The sequence below is a fragment of the Calliphora vicina genome, chromosome 1 (assembly GCF_958450345.1).
Source record: "Calliphora vicina chromosome 1, idCalVici1.1, whole genome shotgun sequence".
In the NCBI taxonomy this organism is placed as follows: domain Eukaryota; kingdom Metazoa; phylum Arthropoda; class Insecta; order Diptera; family Calliphoridae; genus Calliphora; species Calliphora vicina.
Window position 1 is genome coordinate 136,529,390 of NC_088780.1, and position 23,161 is coordinate 136,552,550.

Below are 23,161 nucleotides of genomic sequence, written 5' to 3' on the forward strand. Positions count from 1 at the left end.
TAAAAAAAACACCTTGTTGACAAAAATATGTACCACCAAAATTTAAAAATAAAAAAAAGATATAAATTATAATCTTACAACTACAAAAAATAGCGTGTAGCAAATGCTAACGTACGACAAATTTGGTGAAAATGTGTTGTTGTGATATTGTTATTATGCCTATTTATAAATAAATGCGCAGTTTATTTCGAATTCAACTCCATATTGTTTCACTGACTTTAATTTTTTTGTCAACCTGCCTTTCTAAAAGTTATTTTTTTTTATAAAACAATATGTACGTGTAAGTTTCTCTGGAAACCTCAAAAAAATATAACGACCAAATTGAGAGAGCGAGAGCGTTGACAAAACTTTATCAAAATGAAAACAAAAGTAAATAATTGTTTTTTTTTTTTATTTATTACAACTTTTATTATATATTTCTTATATTATTTGCTATTTTTATCTTTAATTATTTAAATTAACCTTTAAATGACCTAAAAATCGCAGTGTGGTTTTTGTTGTATTCCAGAACATGTTTTTGTTATAACTGAGTATAAGTGAGCGCAATGTTGTGTTGTTATTGCAATAATACACTTTGTTTTAATTCTGTATTTCGCTTCTTCAGAAAAATTAAAACGAAAATTTATTTCGGAATGAAACCACAAGATTCCTCGAAGTAAAATCAGCGATTGGAATAGCTAAAACAATTATCCTGCTTATTCACGCAAATTTTACGGCATCGTTTTTTACCTCTTGCCTTTGTGATTTTTATTTATAAAAGTTTCGCATTTCGGCAAATTTTTTCTGAATACTGACCATAAGTGAGATTACCTTAAAGTAATTTTTTTCTGGTAAATTGATATTTTTAGAATAAATCTTATAGTTATGCTGCATAGTATACGATATGTATGTATAATATCTTGTTTAATCTTATTCGTTGTCAAAATTTGAATCTGGTTTTGTATTCAATATTAGTAGTAAATAATTGTAAAATAATACATAAACAACTTTACTGTAAGGGTCATTCAACAGATGCAAACAAACTTGTTTGTAGTGATGAAACTATGTTCTAAAACTTGATGTTGTATGTATCCATCATGTCATTAACTGCTTTTAATTGCTTCAATATGCCTAAACAAACAGGTGGTATGATGAACAGGAACTTAATATTTAAACCTTGTAGGACATTTATTTTTTTAATTATATATACATACTAGCTGTCCCGACAAACGTTGTTCTGTCATAGCTCACACAAAGTTTGAAGCCTCCCGCTATAATAGTACTCCAGATATACAATAATAAATGTTTATTTCGTATGGGTGGTACCACGCCCATTGTACCTATATAGGTCAATTGTGAATCTAAACCAGTGGTAGGCAAAAAGAGGCATTTAATTTGTGTGCTCTTTTGGGTAAAAAATAAAATATCCACAACAACATTAAGAAACTGAATGAATTGTGTGTATTTTTACGCTCTATTGCGCTCTTTTGTTCACATTCGGGTTGTTTGACGAAAATCATCGTAACCTGAACAATATGAACGCCTACCATGGATCTAAAGCATCCATCCATCAAACACACACAAAAAATTTTATCGAAATCGGCCCAGCCATTAAGGAAGAGTTCAGTTACAAACACACGTACAGAAGAATTATATATATAAAGATATTCTGAAAATATTAAACATTAATTTATGTTAAGTAAATTTCATTAGTTTCTGGAAAAGAGTTGCTTTTATATAAATTTATATCATTAATAACAGATTTTTTTTCTGGATGATTAGATGAGATTATTTATAATTTTTTTTGCAAATTAATTAATCCTTGATACACTTATTAATTTTCAATATTATTGTTATTTTATTCAACTTAAAGATTGATAATATTTTAATCGCTATTAATGAATTAAAATCTATTGATAAAGTAATCTATATATTGTTTAATTAAAACAATAATTTAAATGAATTCAATATAAATTGATGGGTTTATCATTTTGCTTGACCTTCATATCAGTGTAGTAACTGATAAGCATATGAATAATCGGAATAAAAGAACGTGTATTTCAGTTTTAAACATGTGCAAATTGTTGATTATATGTAGATTTAGGAAAATTTTATTTAAAATTGAATTTACATGTTGGGGACTACAAAATAGTTTTCTTAAAAAATTTTAATAAAATACTACCTAATTTTATAAAAGAAATTAATATCATATTGTATTTAAATATAAAATTCAAAATTTTATCAATGTTTGAAAAATACTTGAGAAATACATTTGTGTTTCCAAAATATTATTTGCGTTTTATTGTTTCAATATCAAACCATTGTTTATTTGTTTTGTAAAATTTGTCATAATCCATCATATTTTATAAATCTCTTTTTAAATATGTAGGTACTTATTTTTTATTATACCAAATGACTTATTTTATCAATATTCAATTGTTTCATTAAACAAATACTGTAAGCAGTTGGGTAGGGAGTTCCCAAAAATTAATTTTCATGAGTTCCCTTAGAGGGTTAAAATCATAACACTGCACAGCACTCACTCACCCACTTATCTTTCATTGTAATAACAACACTCACTGATTTTTTTTTTATTTAATCATCTTAAATTATTTGTCTCTTAGCATATTTAAATAAATATACTTAAAATAAGAAAATAAAAAAAAATGAAAAACAATTTTCATGATAAACAGTTCAGCGTTCAATGCACTTACTATTATTTTCTTGATTTTTTTTAATTCTTTATTTACATTCGCTTTCAAATACATCCAAACTCAACATATGTAACACACATGTGTTCTTTAAGTGTGACTGAATGCAATATGTTTGTCATACATACAATAATAGACAAATAATGCAATATATGTACATTAGGGTGGCCCCGTTTGTATGGAGAAAAAATAAGGTATCGATGTTCCCACCTAAAATGAAAATTTGATTCATTCTAAGACTACGTTTTGAAATTTTTTCGTCCTGGGGTCAATATTTGGCGAGCTGGATCAAAGGATAAAAAGGTCCTTTTTTGAGGTTTTTTACATTTTTTCCATATTTCTTCCAAAGGAAGTATATGTAAATTTGGTATCATATGAAAGGTCTTTGAGAGACGCATTCAATTGGTTAAAAGAAATTTAAAAAAAGAAATTTTAATTAAAAAATTTTAAAAATTTTCGACAAAATTTTAGTTTTTTTTTAATTTTTTCATAGAATTTATTCAAATACATAGATGAAATTTCTTGATCATAAACATCATGTAATTTCACAGAAATGGTTTTTCTCGTTTTTTAAAATTCAATCCAGTTCAATGTTTATTCAAATTTGTTTAAACCTAATTTCATCCCTATCTGACAATCTCTGTACTCAATTCATAGTATATGTATGGGCATCAAAATAACTCAAATTTTATAAGCTTTCCATCGATGTATAAATTCTTATACTTTTCTTTTATTACACTGCGAATATTTAAATTTAAGCTAAAACATTTGCTATACATAGCGCTATAATGATTATTTTAATGTTATTCCTTTGGAATGTTGTTGTTAATTTTAAGTAACATGTGAAAAACTGCTTAACAGATAGGGATGAAATTGGGTTTAAACAAATTTGAATAAACATTGAACTGGACTGAATTTTAAAAAACGAGAAAAACCATTTCGGTGAAATTACATGATGTTTATGATCAAGAAATTTCATCTATGTATTTGAATAAATTCTATGAAAAAATTAAAAAAAACTAAAATTTTGTCGAAAATTTTTAAAATTTTTTTTTAAAAATTTCTTTTAACCAATTGAATGCGTCTCTCAAAGACCTTTCATATGATACCAAATTTACATATACATCCTTTGGAAGAAATATGGAAAAAATGTAAAAAACTTCAAAAAAGGACCTTTTTATCCTTCGATCCAGCTCGCCAAATATTGACCCCAGGACGAAAAAAATTCAAAACGTAGTCTTAGAATGAATCAAATTTTCATTTTAGGTGGGAACATCCGCAACTTAAATTTTGGGGCCACCCTAATGTACATAAATATGTAAATATACATATGGATGTATATACAATGTATACTATATAGTCGCCACCTACTCAATTACCCTGAGTATTTAAATATACATACACTTGGCCGCATAAGTTTGCGTACAAACTACTTTATATATTTTAACAGGCTATTTTAGTCGTAAGTAACAACGGTAATCATTTGAAATTGGTTTTTATGTATAGATAAACATTTGAAAATTACGATAGGTATTTTCTTTTTGCATTTGCAAAGTTTGGTAATAATTGAAAAAGGCCAACTAGATGCCATGTAGCACGGAAAAAGTTAATAGACAAAAACGAATTGCATTCACTAAAGAACACATAAATATGCCTCCAGAGTTCTGGAAAAATGTTCTGTTCACGGATGAATGCAAGTACTGCATCTTTGGCATAAAAGACCGTCAGTTTGTTTGGAGAAAGCCTTGTACAGTGCTTAGTCCCAAAAATTTAAAACCAACAGTTAAGCATGGTGGTGGTGCAGTGATGGTACGGGGGTACATGACAAGTGAAGGTGTGGGAAATTTAGAATTTATTCCATCGACAATGGATCATAAGGTCTATTTAGACATTCTAATGAAAAATCTTACCGAAAGCGTTAGCAAATTGGGCATTGAAGATGATTATATATTCCTGCAAGCCAACGACCCAAAGCATACTACACACAACACAAGGCTTTTGTAGTTGTTTAATAAAACAAAAACAATTGAAAACTCCTCCGCAGTCACCAGACCTAAATCCCATAGAACATTTATGGGATTTGCTGGAGTGAAAAACACGAAACCATGTAATAACATTAAAGGAAATACTTCAAACAGTATTAATTGAGGAAAGGAGAAATATTAGTTCCAAATACACCGAAAAACTGGTTTCATCAATGACAAAACGCCTTCATGATGTTCTTGGTCGTCGGGGTTATCCAATAATTATTAAAATACAGTTTAATTTATAAAAATCAGTAATATTTAATTTTTTTTTTATGTACGCAAACTTTTGCCTACATGCGGAATTGAATTTTTTTATGAATTGAATTCTTATAAGTTTTGTTGATTCTTAAATATGCATTTTACAACGCAGTTGTGTTCTTAAATATTTAAGAGTTTTATATAAAAAATTTCAAATGAGTAGCGTTTATTTTTATATCCAAAATTAGAGTATACTTTTAATTTTCGTTCTTGTACGCAAACTTATGCGGCCAAGTGTATGTATGTATACACCGAAATATGTACATATGTAAAGTGTGAACACTTGCAGATTATAAATGTATACATTCATGAAACACTGAAGTATCATGTGTTTAGCTATATAATTCTGCAGAGAGAGAAAATTACAAGGAATAAGGCCTCAACGAACTTATTCCATTCGATAAGGTCTATTGCAACGCATTTAACACGTTCCACAATTTATAAGATTCGGTATTCATCTCCTTTTTTAAGCTGCCTCTAGTGCACTGTGGTTTCAAATCAAAATCTAGGTGGACAAAATTATTTGGCGATCTTTTTATATAGAATTGGTATCTCCGATTCCAAAAAAAAATCTTTAAAAGATCAATATAAACTTAGTTTATATTAGGGTCTAGATATACAGTGAGTGTCACTCAAAATCGTACAACATATTTTTTTTTTTAAATATTATGAAATTATACAGGCAATAATAGGTGATTATATAAAAAATTAAGTCATTTTATTAATTGGAACAAAAAATATGTATTTCAACAAAAAAGTTAACAAAACCTCAATTCGTTAAAAAAATATTGACGAAAATTAAAGAACATCACAAAATTCATATTTCACTTAAATTCGTACAATTATATTAAATTATAATTAAAACTTTAAAAATTAAAAAAAATGTTAATATTAAATAATCCTAATACTTTGTAGGGTATCATTTGCTATTTTTTAATGCCTTTACGATTTTAAATGAAGCGTTGATATTCTGGGCACTGACAGTCTTACTCAATAATAAATAAAGAAATATTTCTAAAAATTCCATTCCGTAAAAATTAAAAAAAAGTATTTCGGCGGGTGCTAGCGGCTACAATTTTTTTACAAAGGCATTCCCCAGAAGTTTCTTTAAATGATGTATATAGTCAAGCTATATAAAATTTTAAGAAAAAAAAATATCAGTATATTTGAGAACCAAGTTTAAAGGACTATAACAGGAAAATGGAGAGGCCCATAAATATAAGATATACATTTAATAAAAGCCTATATCAATGTTTATCTATGTTTTGAAGTATGAATTTCTATATGGTACATATCTAATTTAGTAAAGCAGTAAAATATTAAAAAAAATTAACGAAAATATGATTCAAAATTTGTTGAACTTCTGGCGCTTCTGTCGAGATAACAAAATGTCCAATTGAAAAACCCATTTGTATTGGAGGAGAGCAGATTGTCAGCTTCCGAAAAAACTTAGTTTTGGCACAATTGAGCCAAAATTACTTTACGGATTTGGATCCCTTTTTGACACGATTTGTAAATAATTTTGTAAATGGTAATTCAATGGCGAAAAAAAGGTCACATCCCGGGAATTTTTTTTTTTTTTCAGTATCTTTTTTCTTTATTGAATCTTTCTTTTTAGAAATTTACAAATAAGTATTCAAATCTTAACCTAAACTAAAACTAAAGTTGTTATTGCCGCTGCAATATCCAACATGAGTGCTCGATGATTATCTGGCCAGATCCAGTGTTTCCAATCGCCTCAGTCGTCTATGACCCTCAAATTACAGCAACTCCCTGGCGAGGGGGTTTGGATGTTCCATTAGTTTTGAAATGTATTTTAGACTGGAGAGTTTGATCTCCTCGCGTATTATGGGGACATTGAGATCCCTATGAATATTACTATTGCGAATGTACCATGGGGCACCTGTTATTGTCCTTAACAGTGCTGACTGCTTTCTTTGCAATTTTTCAACGTTAGATGAGGAGGCTGTTCCCCATAGCTGAATGCCGTATAGCCATATCGGTTTTATAATTGTTTTGTACAAAAGCACTTTGTATTCCAAGTCTAGAGCAGACCGTGGGCCAATTAACCAGTACAGTTGGACTGACTTTAATTTTATTTGCGTAACCTTGGCTTCAATATGGTGGGACCATGTTAAACGGCGATCAAGATGGATACCGAGATATCGCACATGGCTCTGTTCTGGGATTTTGATATTATTTATCTGTATGGAAGGGCAACTTTCTCGTCTTAAAGTAAATGTAACGTGAATACATTTTGCTGCATTGACCTTAATTTTCCATTTGTCCAGCCATTTTTCCAAATCGCCGATGTGAGACTGGAGTTGTTCAGAAGCTATTACGGGATTTTCATGTGTACTTAAAAAAGCGGTATCATCCGCAAATGTAGATGTGTGAGTCAGTGCGCTCGTGGGCATATCTGCAGTATATAAAATATATAGGAACGGCCCTAGAATACTTCCCTGTGGTACACCAGCGGATATTTTTCGACGTGTTAAGATCACATCCTTTGATCTGATTTGGAAAGATCTTTCTTGTATGTAATTTTTAAGCAGTTTATGTACGTTCGCAGGTAGTAATCTAGTAATTTTGTGTATTAGTCCATCGTGCCAGACTTTATCGAAGGCTTGAGATATGTCAATAAATAATGCGGAACAATACTGCTTGCTCTCGAAGGTTTTCCGAATAAGTGTAGTTATCCGATGTACCTGTTCGATAGTACTATGTTTCCTTCTGAAACCAAATTGATGGTCAGGAATAATGCAATTTTCGTCAAGGTGCACTATAAGTCTCTCAAGTAACAACTTTTCAAAAAGTTTTGAGAATATTGACAATAGGCTAATGGGACGGTATGATGTCACTTGAGTGACATCTTTTCCCGGTTTCGGTATCATAACTATATCAGATATTTTCCATGAGGATGGGAAATATCCAATACGTAGTATTGAGTTAAATATGAACAAAATAATTCTCAGTGCTGAGTTGGGCAGATTACTTATCATCGTGGTAGTAATTTTATCTATACCAGGTGATTTTCCAGCCTTAAGACCTTTGACCGTCGTCCTCACGGCAGAGAACCGGAATTTTAGTGGGGCTGGCACCACATTATTTATGACATTATCTCTAATATATGAATTTGTATCATTTGGGGTAAATACATTCTCCAAGTGATTGGCAAATGCTTCGATTTTTTCTGAAGTATTTTTTGCCCATTCTCCGTTCTGAAGGCGTATGGGCGACTCATATACAATAGGGCATTGCATATTTTTCACAGCTTTCCAGAGACTATATTCTGTGTTCTTAGTAGGGTCTAAGTTTCTAAGATAATTTCTCAGGTTAGATTCTTTATTAATCTTTAAGGCGACGTGAAGTCTTCTTTGGCACTGATTAAGTTTAGCCTTTACGTTCGGAGATCGCGATTGTTGCCATTGACGTCTGAGGGTTCTCTTTTCTTTGATAAGAGAATCGATGTTTTTAGGACATTTTGAATGTCTGTAATTCCCCAGGGTGACTGGGGGCGTGGACACTTTAACGGCGTTTGTTAAAATGTCTGTAAATATATCGACAGCGGATTGTATCTCATACTCATTTTTCAATGAGATGTTTTGTGGCAAGTGTGAGCTAACATACATTTTATACTTTAACCAGTTCGTTTTCTTGTTAGGGAAACAAGAGTAAGAGTTTTCCAATTTACTTGGAACTGCTAATAACGTTAAAACTGAAGGCGAGTGGTCTGACGAGAGGTCTAGATGCCATATCTAGTGGCCAACCTACTTATTGGCCTACAGACCTCAATAAGATTCCCGATCTAATTGACTTCGCTGTAATCAAGAATATAAAAAGAGAATTTATTTCAGTGATCCCTTACTGAAATAAATTCTCTTTTTATATTCTTGATTACAGCGAAGTCAATTAGATCGGGAATCTTATTGAGGTCTGTAGGCCAATAAGTAGGTTGGCCACTAGATATGGCATCTAGTCTGTTAGACGATATTGCTTCTAACAGTTGCCTCCCTCTAGGAGTAATAAGGCGAGAGCCCCAAAATGTATGTTTTGCATTGTAATCACCAGCTGCTATAAATCTTGGACCTAGAGTCCTAAAATATTCGAGAAACTGCTCTCGATTAATATTATACCTAGGAGGACAATATATTGAAGATATTGTAACTCTACCATCAGGTATATTTATAGATGTGGCCTGGATGTGATCCGTTTTATATTCTGGCATTGGGAAATGCCTAATATCCTTTCTCACTAATATAGCTGTTCCACCACAAGCTCTACCACTTGGATGTTTTGTGTCATAAGTATAGTATCCGTTAATTCTGAAACAGTTCTTTATGGTAAAGTGTGTTTCAGAAACGAGTAGTACATCAATTTCCTGAAGGTGGAGAAATTGTTGTACATCATTCTTATGTTGGCTAAGGCCGTTAGCATTCCAAAAACAAATTCTTAGAGAATTCATTTTTTATTTAGCAGGATCTGCATGAGCATGCTTTGATTCTGCATCAATTGTTGAAACATATTTTGCATGTTCGTCATGAAACTGTTCATGGTTTGAATTAGATTCTCAATAGAGCTTTGAGAGTTATTGTCGGGTACTGGTACACCCTCTTTTAATGCATGTGCATATGAAAATAATGGGGAATTATTTCCATTGCTTCTTTTCATTTGGGTAACTGAACCCTCATTTGTCGTATTGGCATACGATTTGTTTTGATAATTATCATTTATGATGCCCCTATATTGAGCACTAGAAGCACCTGTGTTTGTTTTCATTTGGGTAACTGAACCCTCATTTGTCGTATGGGCATACGATTTGTTTTGATTATTGTTTTTTATGATACTTCTATATTGAGCACTAGAAGCATCAGGAAGGCTTGGAAAGTTAGAAGCCGTATATTGAGCATATAAAGGTCTTCTTGCCTTCGTTGATTCCTGTATGCGTAGGAATACTGGGCATCCACGGTAGTTTGCGGTGTGATTTTGACCACAGTTAGGTTAGGTTAGGTTAGGTTTTCCAGGCAGCCACGAAATAAGGAAGATAGAAAGAGCAGCTCACATGGGTCCATCAATGGTCCTTTTGTGTTACCTGAAAGTAGAAGAAAGAAGAAGAAAGAGGGACAGATATAAGTGAAAAGGGAGAAGAAGAAGATTGAAGAAGTTTAGGAGGAGATGTAAGAAGAAAAAGAGAGGGAGGAGGGAGGAGATCTTGGAGAATTTACGTGCCAATGAGTCGGCGATCATTGGGTCACTCTAAAGTGATCCCCGTGTCTGGTCTTTTCAACCAATTACTTCTACCTATAAAGGCACTAATGCCCTCAAGCCTCATATTCGAGAGCTCAGAGAGACTATCAAGGGAACGATGCCCCAGAAACCTTAGGCGTAGATCTCCTAATGCCGGACAATGACAAAGAAGGTGAAAAATAGTTTCATCCTCCTCCTCATTTTGACAACTTCTGCAGAAGTCGTGGTACGGCAAACCAAGTCTCCTAGCGTGATTACCAAAGGTGCAGTGTCCAGTTATGACCGCCACTACACCACTCAATTGTGAGCGTGTAAAGCCAAGAAGATGAATTGTCCGTCCCCGATTTAGTCGGGGCCATATCGTCCTGGTCATAGTGCATGTGGGTTCACAGTCCCATCTTGCCTGAGCGAGCTCATAGTAGAAGTTACTAATTTGTAGCTTGCATTTGGATAACGGAATCCCACATAGGAAATCTATGTCTCCGTCAGGTAACATGGCGCCTTTTCTCGCCAGATCATCGGCAACACAGTTGCCCGTAATAGTAATATCCCCGTGTCCCCGTACCCACTTGAGTACGACTATTGAATGTCTCGCCATCCTGTTTAAGGATGCCCGGCATTCCTGGACTAAGTTAGATGTTGTGTATACACCTGTCAGGGATTTTATAGCTGCCTGACTGTCAGTATATATACAAATATCCCTGTCAGATATCTTGTTATAACTAAGCCAGTTAGCCGCCCTTTTGATGGCCGATAATTCAGCCTGAATAATGCTACATTCATTCGGAAGTCTGAAAGATAACCTAATATCGAGTTCCCGAATATAGACACCTACGCCAACTCGATCTCCCTTCACAGAACCGTCCGTATAGACTGAGAGACCCGTTGTGTCATGTAAGGGCCCGTTCATTGCTTCCGTACCACACGGAATTGAGAAATCGAAATTCCTCGCTAAGAAGGGCCTAGAAATGCAGTAATCGATATTCTCCGGAAGAGTCTGAATACTACCTATTATGCTGGCGTGACCATATGGAGCGTGTTTCCACGCACCAATCGCGTTTAGCCTAAAGGCAGAAGTAAATGCCATTTTCCTTGCCATAAGATCCACAGGGATCCAGTTCAATATAGTAAAGAGCGACTTTGTTGCGGTCGTTCTTAAAGCTCCTGTTATCAGGATTGCCATTCTCCTTAACACTCTCTCGAATAGCATACACGTCGAGCCACTGTCTAGTGCCTTCCACCAGACAGAAACTCCATAAAATAGTGTCGGCTTAATGACCGCATCACATAGCCAGTTGACAAACTGGGGTCTAATACCCCATTGCGTACCTATCGCCCTCTTACAGACATACATAGCCGTCAAGGCTTTTGACGTCCTTGAAAGGGTATTGGGTTTCCAGGATAGTTTACTATCCAGAATAACTCCTAAGTATTTCGCACTGTCCGATAGTGTTAGTTCAACACCATTTAATCGGGGAAGCGAGAAATGAGGAATCTTGTACCTCCTTGTGAACAGTACAAGTTCAGTTTTGCCTGGGTTTACACTCAATCCACTGTCCGTACTCCACCGACTCAGTATACTGAGTGCATGTTCCAGGCGTTGTGATATCGTGTCCAAGTGGATCCCAGAGACTGCCACCGCGACGTCATCCGCGTAGGCGACAGTTTTATAACCTAAGAGATCCAATTTCCTGAGCAGACAATTTATGGCCAAATTCCACAGAAGTGGCGATAAGACACCTCCCTGAGGTGTACCCCTAGTGGCCATTCTCGTGATCACTGCCGTTCCCTTTTCGGAGCGAATGATCCTGTATCGTAGAAGGTTTGTGATGAACCTTACAGTTGATTGGTCTAAACCAAGATCCTGTAGAGCTGAAACGATAGTTGCAGATTCTACGTTATTGAAGGCTCCTTCTATATCCAGAAAGGCCACTAACGAGAAATTACCAAATTCAAGGGATTTCTCAATATATCCCACTAAGGAGTGAAGTGCTGTCTCAACGGATTTGCCTTTCATGTAGGCGTGTTGAGAGGGAGATACTGATCCTTGTTTCAAAGACACTCGTATGTGGATGTCGATGATTCTTTCAAGGGTTTTCAGCAAGAATGATGATAGACTTATCGGTCTGAAATCTTTTGCTTTGGTGTGTGACGCTTTCCCCCCTTTCGGGATGAATGTCACAGTGCATTCGGTCCACCGTTTTGGTATGTAGGACCATGCAAGACAGGCATGATAGATAGTTATCAGCCAAGGAGTGACTAGATCTATATTATTCTGTAGATCAGCGGGTATTATACCATCTGGGCCCGGAGACTTGTAAGAGTCAAAACTCCGTATGGCCCATTTTATCAAATGTTCGTCAAGTATAATTGACGAAGTTGTCCGATTGTTCGGTTGGGATGCACTAGCAATATCCGGAGGCAAGTTCCCCGGAAAATGAGTGTCCATGAGTACTTCTAGTGTCTCACGTCCATCAGTAGTCCACCTACCATCCTGTTTCTGAATATAACCTTGAACAGTTGGTGTTTTCGATAAGATCTTGCGCAGACGATTTGTCTCAGAGGAACTTTCGACGCCGCTGCAGAAATTCCTCCAGGACTTACGTTTCGCGCTCCTGACCATATTCTTAAATTTGTTCAACATAGACTTATACATTGACCAGTTGCCTGATCTTTTCGCCTCGTTGAATAGTTTACGACAATTACGCCTAGTGTTCGCTATGTCTAAAGACCACCATGGAGGTCTTACCTTTCCTCTGCGAGCAGAGGGAGTGCATGTACGTCTTGTGGCCTCACTGAGAGAAAGTGTGAGCTTTTCCACAGCGCTTTCAATGTCCCTAGTGTCACCTATGAGAGGGGGTGAGGGAAGTAAACCATCAAGGATCCGCCTGTGATCATCCCAATTGGTTTTCCTCCTATTTAGAAAAGGCTTTTCCTTCTCAACTTCCAATTCTATTAAGAATGTCAGATACCTGTGATCAGACAGAGAGCAATCATCTGAAACCTTCCAATTCCTTATGAGTTGCGAGTGGCTTGCACTGACAAGCGTAATGTCCAGAACTTCTTGCCTATTTGCTACCACAAAAGTAGGTTCTGAACCTCGATTGACAACTACCAGATTAAAGTCTAATATGAAGTCTAGAATGTACTCACCTCGTTCGTTTCTATCTGAGCTACCCCAGATTGTGTGGTGAGCATTTGCATCAGCTCCGATAATTACAGGAGTTCTGGCCCTATTTGCGGCACGCATCATATTAGATACCAGGTTATTCGGTGGTGGTTCAACCTGGTCGTGCGCCATATAGCTCGAGAGCAGCCACACCTTACCTGCACCTGTCTCCCAAGCAGCAGCTACTGTATCTTCATCGCTGTAATCAGGAAGAATGAAGATATTAAGATGGTTCTTAACCAAAATGCAAGATCTTATTTTACCTGTGCGTCTTATGTACAAAAGTTTGTACTTTTTGGCGTTGAGTCCACGAATTTCGCCATTGTGTATCCACGGCTCCTGGACCAACGCAATGTCCTCCCCATATTTAGCAATGTGGAGGAGCAGGGCAGCCGAAGCCGCCTTAGAGTGGTGAAGGTTCACTTGGATCGCCTTCACCGTGGTCTGGATCATATATGACCGTAACGTCGATGTCTTCTGGGTCTGATTCCAGAAGAACATCTTCATCCTCCACATCACCCAGAGCGCAGAATAGGTCCCCAACCATACTGGAGTGTGATTGGGTCTCCATTTTGTCCTCAGAGCTTGCGGGGTCGTCCAGTTTAATTTTGCAGTCCATATCCTGCGGAGCTTCCAGTTTAACACCAGAAGTTTCGGGGTCGAGCTTGTCGTCACCACGGTAGATGCGCAGCTTGATACTATCGAATCCATAGTAAATCTTGCTTTGCCTCTCACGTAGTGGCGCCAAGGATTCCTTGTTAAGGACTACGACCACCTTTCTATGCGCACCTTCAGGAGCGGAAACCTTAACCACCTTCCAGTTATGGGTTGGTAGATCGGGATTACCGCTCTGAATGTATGCCAGAATCTCCTCAGGTTCATGTGGCTCCGCCGGAATAACTGTGACTGATCTCGGTCTACGAGGTATCTCGTTTACCGGGATCACGTCCAGTTTCGCGCCAGAAACACAGTTACTACATTTTCTTATATTATCTGTTTTTGAGTGGGGGCATTCTTGACTTTTATGAATATCTCCACATCTTACACATACAGAAGGTAATTTGCAGAATGTTCGGGTGTGACCGAACTCTTGGCAATTAAGGCACTGAGGTGGACCTTTGCGCTTAATTTGTTACCTAAATCCCGGGAAATAACACACAAAATGCACTACATACCATCACGAATCCCTACTTGTACCACGCGATATACAATAGTCCGTAGTGTCATTGATCCATCCTTGACAACCTGTTGTTGTAACAGCTCTGCTGTCGCCGAAAGTTCTTCCCTGAATGATATACAAATTAATTTTAATTCAAGTCCATTTTGCGCAAATTAGTAGACCTATTGGCGCAATGAAAAAGATGCACTGTATCATGAGGGCTTTGAAGCAGGGACATAACTGTTATAACCAATATTGGAAAAAATCCTGAAATAATTGTTTATCAAGAATTTTTGAAAAATGGTCCCTGAATAACAGTTAAAAATAACCAATATTATTTTGGTCTTTGGTAACCATTATAAACGATTTTTATTTTATTTGGTCTTCAATAACCATTATGAAAGATTTTTATTTTTTTAGGTCTTTAATAACCATTATAAAATATTTTTATTTTTTTAGGTCTTCAATAACCATTATAAAATATTTTTATTGTTATTTTTTTTTAAACAAGCAATTGGTTATAGAAAAAATAACTGCAAAAAAATAGGTCCCGTAATAACAATTATAAATAACTCAAAAAAATTTTAGTCTATGATAACCATTATGAAAAAATTTAATTTTGTTAGGTCTTTGATAACCATTATTAAAGATTTTTATTTTTTTTGGTCTTCCGTAAACATTTTGAGTACCGACAAAGTTTTTTGGTCGCATGGACCTGGTTTTCTTGTATTTTAAAATAGACAGAGAAATATAAATTGGTTCAGAATTTCATAAGAATTAAGAATATTTATGATTATAAACAGTTTTCTTTTAAAATGTGCAATATGTGGGAGCTATGACTAACTATGGACCAATCGGCATAAAATTAAGTGACATGTCTTCTATATATATGAAAGTTATTTGTGCTAAATTTTATTTGAATACCAACTTTTTTAAGAAATCTATACTCGTTAAAATGCTTTTCGGAAGTGGGCCTTTTATGGGAGCTATGACTAATTATGGACCAATCGTCACAAAATTTAGTAGTGAGAGTTCGGCTTATATAAAACTTATTTGTGCTGAATTTGGTTTGGATATCTATATAACTAAGATATTTATGAGGGATTATCTATTTTCAGATAGGACAATCGTTTGGGGGCTAGGAGAAATAATAGACGGATTCTAACCAAATTAAATAGACTTCGTCCTTGGGGCACTATACGCTATATCACTATGGTGGTGTAGGCTATAAATATTTGTAATGGCTGTAGTCTATCGAAGACCAAAAAAATCTAATTTTTTTATAATGGTTATCAAAGACCATAAAAATAAAAATCATTCATAATGGTTATTGAAGACCAAAAAAAATAAAAATCTTTCATAATGGTTATCAGAGACCGAAATAAATAAAAATCTTTCATTATGATTATTGAAGACCAAAAAAAATAAAAATCTTTCATAATGGTTATCAAAGACCTAACAAAATTAAATTTTTTCATAATGGTTATCATAGACTAAAATTTTTTTGAGTTATTTATAATTGTTATTACGGGACCTATTTTTTTGCAGTTATTTTTTCTATAACCAATTGCTTGTTTAAAAAAAAATAACAGTTATTTCGGGTCCCTGCTTTGAAGGATAATTCTTTCACGGTAACAGTTGACAATACTGCACCAACCGCCTTCTAATTGCGCCAGAGTTGAACGGATTTGCCTGGGTAATTGCCGTTCACTATCCATAATCGCGGGCGGATGTTCATTGCTGACTTTATTCCATCAGCAAGCAATTTATGATTTCTGTGACCGCCAATTGATGTAATGTTTTCTGAGTGTTTGACATTGACAATCGGTCGCCGTCAGATGGTATGAAATCCTGGATGTCGCTTGAGTAACGTCGGAAATCCAACCAGATGTGTCGAGAAGGGGATGTTCCATAAGAATTTTGGGTGACTTGGCTTGTGAAATGCCATGAGGAACTGTCCATAGGAAACAATACTCCTCCTTGAGGCACTCCCATCTTTTTCTTACGGAATTTAAATTTCTGTCCTCTGAACTTAACAAACGCATATTTGCAACAGATAAAGTTGGCAATCCGTTTGAAATTGTTGGGTAGAGTGGCGTTCGTGATGTATAGAGTGGTTAATCGTATCAATCAGTTAATCAGCAAAAATTCAAAGCTGCAATAATAGTGGTCACTGCTGATTGCGATCTCTTGGTATTTATCAAATTTTAAGCCGTTCTTTTGATATGGGTTTCCCTGAAGCCGTGTTGGAGTGGGGCTAGAAATGCTCCTTCAGGGATGACAACAGTAGGAATTCCAAAACATTTGCCACTAGAGTTAAACGGGTAATCGTGTGGTACGAGGACTCATTTGTAGGTGATACCTTGTAGACCCATCTGACGCTACAAATACAATGTGTTAAATATACAAATTCGAACGATTTTCTATTCGAAACGAATTATAAAATAATCTTCCAGGATTGGTTAGTGCTATAAAGGATCTATTTACCTATGATAGTTATAATCGGTGTTTTAACCATCTTTCTCGGATTTTCATAGTCAACCGATAGGAACCGATGTTATCTCAAGAAGTACTTTGGCCTTTTAGTCTGACATAAGCGGATTTGCGAGAGTCTCATACCCCTATTATGAGTTGCATTCGACAAACGATATTCGTTGGCTATCGAATATCGACTATCGAATGTAAAATTCGTATTATAAGTTGGCATCGCTGTCGAAAATTTCGTTGTGCATCGGATTTTTATCGAACACAATTTTGCTTTCGACACTGCAAATAAAATTAAAAATATTGATGAAAATGTAAGTATTTGTAATATCCCAGGAAAAATTTTGTGAATTTTTGTAATGACCACTAGTTATTTCATGCATTCTTTTGTAAGGAGTGGTGGTTACCCAGCACATTATTTTATTTACTAGAATAAGTACTTATTTTTATGCAGGCTGGTAATGAACTTTTGCATTTAGCACAGCTATCTAGTGTGTTTGACTGGAAAACGGGAGGTTAGTGGTTCGCCACCTGTCAAAGCCATTAATTTTTTTGTTCATATCATATTCATTTATATGTTGATGTTAAAACTATTGTTAACTTCCAATAAAATAACTCGTACATGGAGCAGTGAGTTAGCAGCTTGACTATCAAATACAAGCAAATAATGTGACTGTTCGATTCCCACACAAGGCAATATTTTTTGTGTTTTTTTTTTTAGCTACATATTCTTGTTGTGAATTTACTACTTATTTCTTAACTGATTGTAAGTACATTTGTAAGCTTGACCCCTGAATTTTTTAAAAATCTCGAACAACGGTAAGTAGTGTTTCAGTCAAATAATAAGTAGTTATCGCTTTGCTCCAATTATACTTGCTGGCTTACTAGGTAAGTAAAGTTTTTGCTGGGATTATTTGTTTTTGGTAGACCAAATACTACTAACTTAAATATTTTCGTTAATTTTATGCATGTCTATGGTTGTAATCAACGAATGTGTGTCATAATACCAAATGACAATTCGTTCGATCAGCTATTTCGACTACAGTCGAAAATCGAATTTAGTTCATAATAGACACCTCAGTCTTTAGACATTTTTAGATTATTATACATTGATGTGTTCAATACAAGACTTATTGTTTGCTTACACGTTACGTCCATCAACTTAAAGTGCATTAGATAGTTAGCTCAGAGAGGAATGTAATTCCCTCCTTATTTTGCTCTCAGTAACGTCCCTTTTTTTGGAAGAACCAATAGATCCTTAACGGTTCTCTATATGCAGCCTTTTGTTTCTGAGTTTCTTCGTGGTTCTATAAAAATTCCGACTGTGTCATTGTCGTTTGTTACAGCCGACCTTTCTCATTCTGGTAAAAATGTAACACCAAAAACTTTATAATTTAATTTAATGAACGAATTCATTATCATTTCTGTATTTCATACAACAACACCTTGTTATGTATATGAATGTGTGAAAATGTTGTTATTTTTGTATCAAAGCACATACATACGTAAATATGTTTGTAGTCTTTGTAAAATAGTTTTCTATTTATCTTCATACATTGTGGCGATAATAGAATTAACAAACACAGTTCGTTCGTCCAACCATATTGAAATGTTTATGTTTACTTAATGTATGTACGTTCTATCATTCTATTTCAAATAAACATGTTGTTGAAGAACTATTTTACATTGCACTGCACTTTTAGTGTGAATTTGTTTAAAGTTTATTTTTATATTGTTTTGTCATTTGTTTTCTAAAACCAATCAATGGTATTTCTGTATTATTGATTTATATAAACAAGGTTACAATGTCTTCGTCCTTCTCTTGCATTTTATATACTATAAATGAGTATTATAAGTACATATGTATTTAGTTTTTATAAATAATTACATACTTACCTAAAGTACACTATGCTATGCAGTAAATGTACATTAATCCCTGACCTTAATTAAACAAAAAAAAATAAATAAACAATAGAGGAGAATGTTGAAAACAACATTGTTTTTAATTCTATGTGGATTTTTTGTTTATAGAAATGAGATTTTTAAATTAACTTGCCAGGCAGGTGGGCTTAATTTGTAGATTATTATTGCTAAAATGTTCGCCATTATTATTAAATGAATATCGCATATTTGATAAATTCCTCCCGATGTATTGTTAGTTAAATAAATAAATAGTTTGTCTATTATAAATTTGGTGCTATAATATTCACCATTATGATTAAATGAATATCTGTTATTCGAGAAATGCCGACCGCTTTATTGTTATTTAAATAACAATATTCTTATTCCGTTAGTACGAGTTTCACATCTTTATTATTATCGGTGAAAAGTATACTATATGTTGATGTATCAATAATGTTTCCAAGTTATTTGGACGTAGACAGACGGAAGGGCATTGCTATATCGACTCCGCTATCTATAACGATCCAAATGGTGAAAGGTTAAAATAATACGATTTTGTCACTGTTATTATCAAATCTCATATGATTTTCATTGTTCTTGTTGATGTCTCACAAAAAAGGGAACGTATAATCGTTAAGAACTAAGTAGCTTAAGAGAATTTTATGTAATGAAGGTTTTATGTATTAAAGCGTGTCCGCCAGATTGGAATTATCACTGTTTATATTGCCTCAATTTAAAATAGACTTCCGCTATAGGCGTAATACATACACAGTAGTACATACTATTTAAATACAAAGACAAATTTTTAGTGCTCCATGCTTTTGTTTTTAAATGTTAAAGAAAATCATTTTCTTTGTATTTAAAATTTTCTTTATTTAAAAAATCATAATTTTTAAAAATATTTATTATTGAAAATTTTCTTATAAAATTATCGTTAATATCAGCAATCAGTTTAAAAGTAAATAGTGTTGAAATAACAGGTTTACCTTAAAATAAAATTTTTAATCAAATATAATAAAATATTCAAAATATTTTAATGTGATTTTCAAATGTGTTGTACATGCATTCATGTAAGTTGATTACATAGCAATAAGTGAAATAAATTCAGAAATTCATTAAAGTAAAATATTTTATACAAATTTATTACAGGGATTTAATATTTTTATATCCTGTAAAGCCGTTAACTAAACAAGTTTATTTAAACATGTTTAGATTTATTAAATTTAATATAAACATCAAAAGTGGGTAAACAGCAGTGAATTATATATTTTTTTTAAATAATGAAGAACATTATAAACATTTCCTAATATTAGATGGATAGTCTTTATGATTTCCATTATCGTATAAAAATCAAATAATTCACTGGTGTTTAATCACTTTTGAGGCTCACTTAAGATAAAGTATAATTTAGATAACTAATTGTAACTAATTGCTAACTGCTATATTAGTTGTAGTTAAAGAAAATACAAAATAAATTTATTAACTTAGTACTTTACCTGTAGGCTTATTTAAATTTTAAAATCGTATTTTTTTTTTTATTAAACCTTTACTACCATAATTAGCTAATTTTTGAAATATATTTTATACCTGTTTATAAAATTTACATAAGTTGACAACTTGTTTTTTTTTTAATTGTAATTGATAATAAAACACGTTTAAAATTCAAAATTGTTTCAATGTTTTTCTATTCACAACAATTCGCCTAAACTGTAAATTGAAAACGTGTGACTTACATATTTTACACTAGTAAATTAAACTAGTGATTATATCACCAGGTTTTTGTTATTTTGATTTGCTTTTGAGTACGTTTCACATATAGAATTCGTCAGATAATTAATCTATATATAGCAAATAATTATACAACATGTTATTATGATGTGTATATTAATAAAACAATTGTAAACATTTTATTAAGTTACTTATATATGACTGCTACTAGTTATTATTGTAAGTATGTACACATCTGCTCAAAATAATAGATACACCAAAATTTATTTTTTAAAAACGAAAAAAATAATGGTATATTGTAAAATTATAAAAAAAATTCTGTCGATTTTTATTTATAGTTAAAAGGAGAGTAAAAAACAAAAACAAAATATTTCATAATTAATAATAAATATTATAAAGTAAATTAAATTTCTTAAATTTCGAAAAATTTGGTGCTCATAATAATAGATACATTTTTAAAAATTCTTATTAAACAAAAGCTAATAAATTTTATCTTAAAAAAATTAGTTTATTATTAAAGTAAAGCTAGTATCCAGTATATCCTCTTTGTTTTGTAAAACTTTCTCCACTCTTCTGGGCATACTGGATATCAAGTTCTGACACTTCTCCAATGGAATCTCGTACCATATTTTTTGCGTTTTCTCCCATAAATCGTCTTTATTTTTGAAAACTTCCTTCGAAAGCCTTATCTTTAATTCACTCCACAAGTTTTCTATTGGGTTTAAATCAGGGGATTGGCTGGGCCAGCTTAAAACAGGTACGTTATTCTCCAAGAACCAGTTTTTAACTAATCTTGAACTATGTTTTGGGTCGTTGTCCTGCTGGAATGTCCATATTAATGGCATATTTTCCGATGCATATGGAAGCATTACGTTTTCCAATATGTCTCTATACCCACTAGCATTCATGGTATCTTCTATTCGGAATATCGGACCAACACCATTCCATGAAAAGCAACCCCAAACCATTATGTTTCCCCCGCCATGTTTTACCGTCTTTTTTGTAAATTTAACGTGGAATTCTTTTCCTTTTGGTCGGCGTACATTTCTTTGGCAGTCGTTTCCAAACAAATTTATTTTTGTTTCGTCGCTCCATAAAATATTTCTCCATTTTTTTTCGCCTTCACACCCGGACCATTGTAAGTGCTCTTTAGCAAATTCTAATCTTGTCTTGATATTTTTTGGCGCATTAGTGGCACTTTTCTGGCAATTCTTCCCGGCAATTTAGCTTGTAAAAGACGACGACGAACTGTTTGTGGACTGATTTCGTTACATAGCTCCGCAGAAATAGCTTTCGATGATATGAAAGGGTCTTTTTTAACCATAAGGACGATCCGCCTATCTGTTTCTGGACTGGTTTTCTTTGGTCTACCGCGAGTTTCTCTTTTTTGTTTTTTAGATAAAGCATTTTGGACAAAATGTAAAGATCTTCCTATGCTCTTTGCTATTTCCCGTAATGATTTTCCTTGATTTCTCATCGTTTGAACAATTTTTTTCTCATCTTCGGTACAATGATGATTTCGTCCCATTTTCTTCAAAAGAGTCCTATTTTTTATAAAATTGTTGCTAAAATTTAAATTATACTTACTGTTTCACGTAAATAGGAACAAAAAATTGCACAAAAAAAAAATTGTATATAAACAAATTACAAATTACTGATGTGTATCTATTTTTATGAGCAAATAATTTTTTGTAATTCAAATAAATTCGTTTTTAAAAATCAACATGAAAGCAAATAGTTGCCAGATTTTTGACTGACATGACATTGCCAGATAGAAATTTTAATAATATGATGTATTCTTAACGCTTGCGAGGAAATTTTCAATGTTACCGCCATTTAAATTTTTTCCAATTAGGTGTATCTATTATTTTGAGCAGATGTGTAGTTAAAATAATGTTACAAATGAATGAGTTTATTAACAAGTGAACTGAATTATATTACCTTAGCATTTAACGGTTAAAACGTTTCTTTCCATTAGGATAACAGGCAGTCATCACCACGTAAAGCTGACTTGGGTCCATTCAGTTGGTCTCTTTGTATTAGCAAAGGGATTGCGTATTCACCATCTATATGTGACAGAGATGTAAATGAATCATTCTTTTTTGATTTTAATTCATTATGAATTAGCTAAATTTTGAATTAATTCATTGAATTGAAAAAATGAATTGAATGGAATTTGAATCAATTCAAACGAATTAGGCAGAAATGAGTTGCAATTCATTTCCAATTCATTTGAATTGAATTGATTTTGAATTAATTCAATTGAATTAGAAAAAAGAATTAGGAATTCAAATGAATGAATCAAAAATGTGTTGCAATCAATCAAATTCAAGAGCAAATCTCTAGGGGGAATACAAATTTTTCTTACCAAAATGAAAATATCCAGTACAAAAATTGAAAAGCCTTGTCCTGTATCCGCGCCTGATCAATGAAAACATGGTGTTTGGAGTTTGTTTCTTCAAGAAGAATACGCTGAACGACAAAACACATTTAATAT

General features: G+C 33.4%; 1 protein-coding gene across 3 annotated transcripts in view; it reads left to right on the forward strand.

Moving 5' to 3' along the window:
- The window catches only part of larp (La related protein), a 60,147-nt gene that overhangs the window by 9,939 nt on the left and 27,047 nt on the right, over positions 1-23,161 (forward strand). The window contains exon 1 of one of the 3 annotated variants that reach the window (XM_065515952.1): positions 343-369. The exons of 1 other annotated variant lie outside the window; for it this stretch is intronic. In XM_065515952.1, coding sequence (XP_065372024.1) covers positions 358-369 — 12 coding nt within the window. In that variant the 5' untranslated portion in view covers positions 343-357. Of the gene's footprint in view, positions 1-342; positions 370-19,893; positions 20,007-23,161 lie in introns of those variants that run through there. One more of the 3 variants, XM_065515951.1, reaches the window with a different exon arrangement.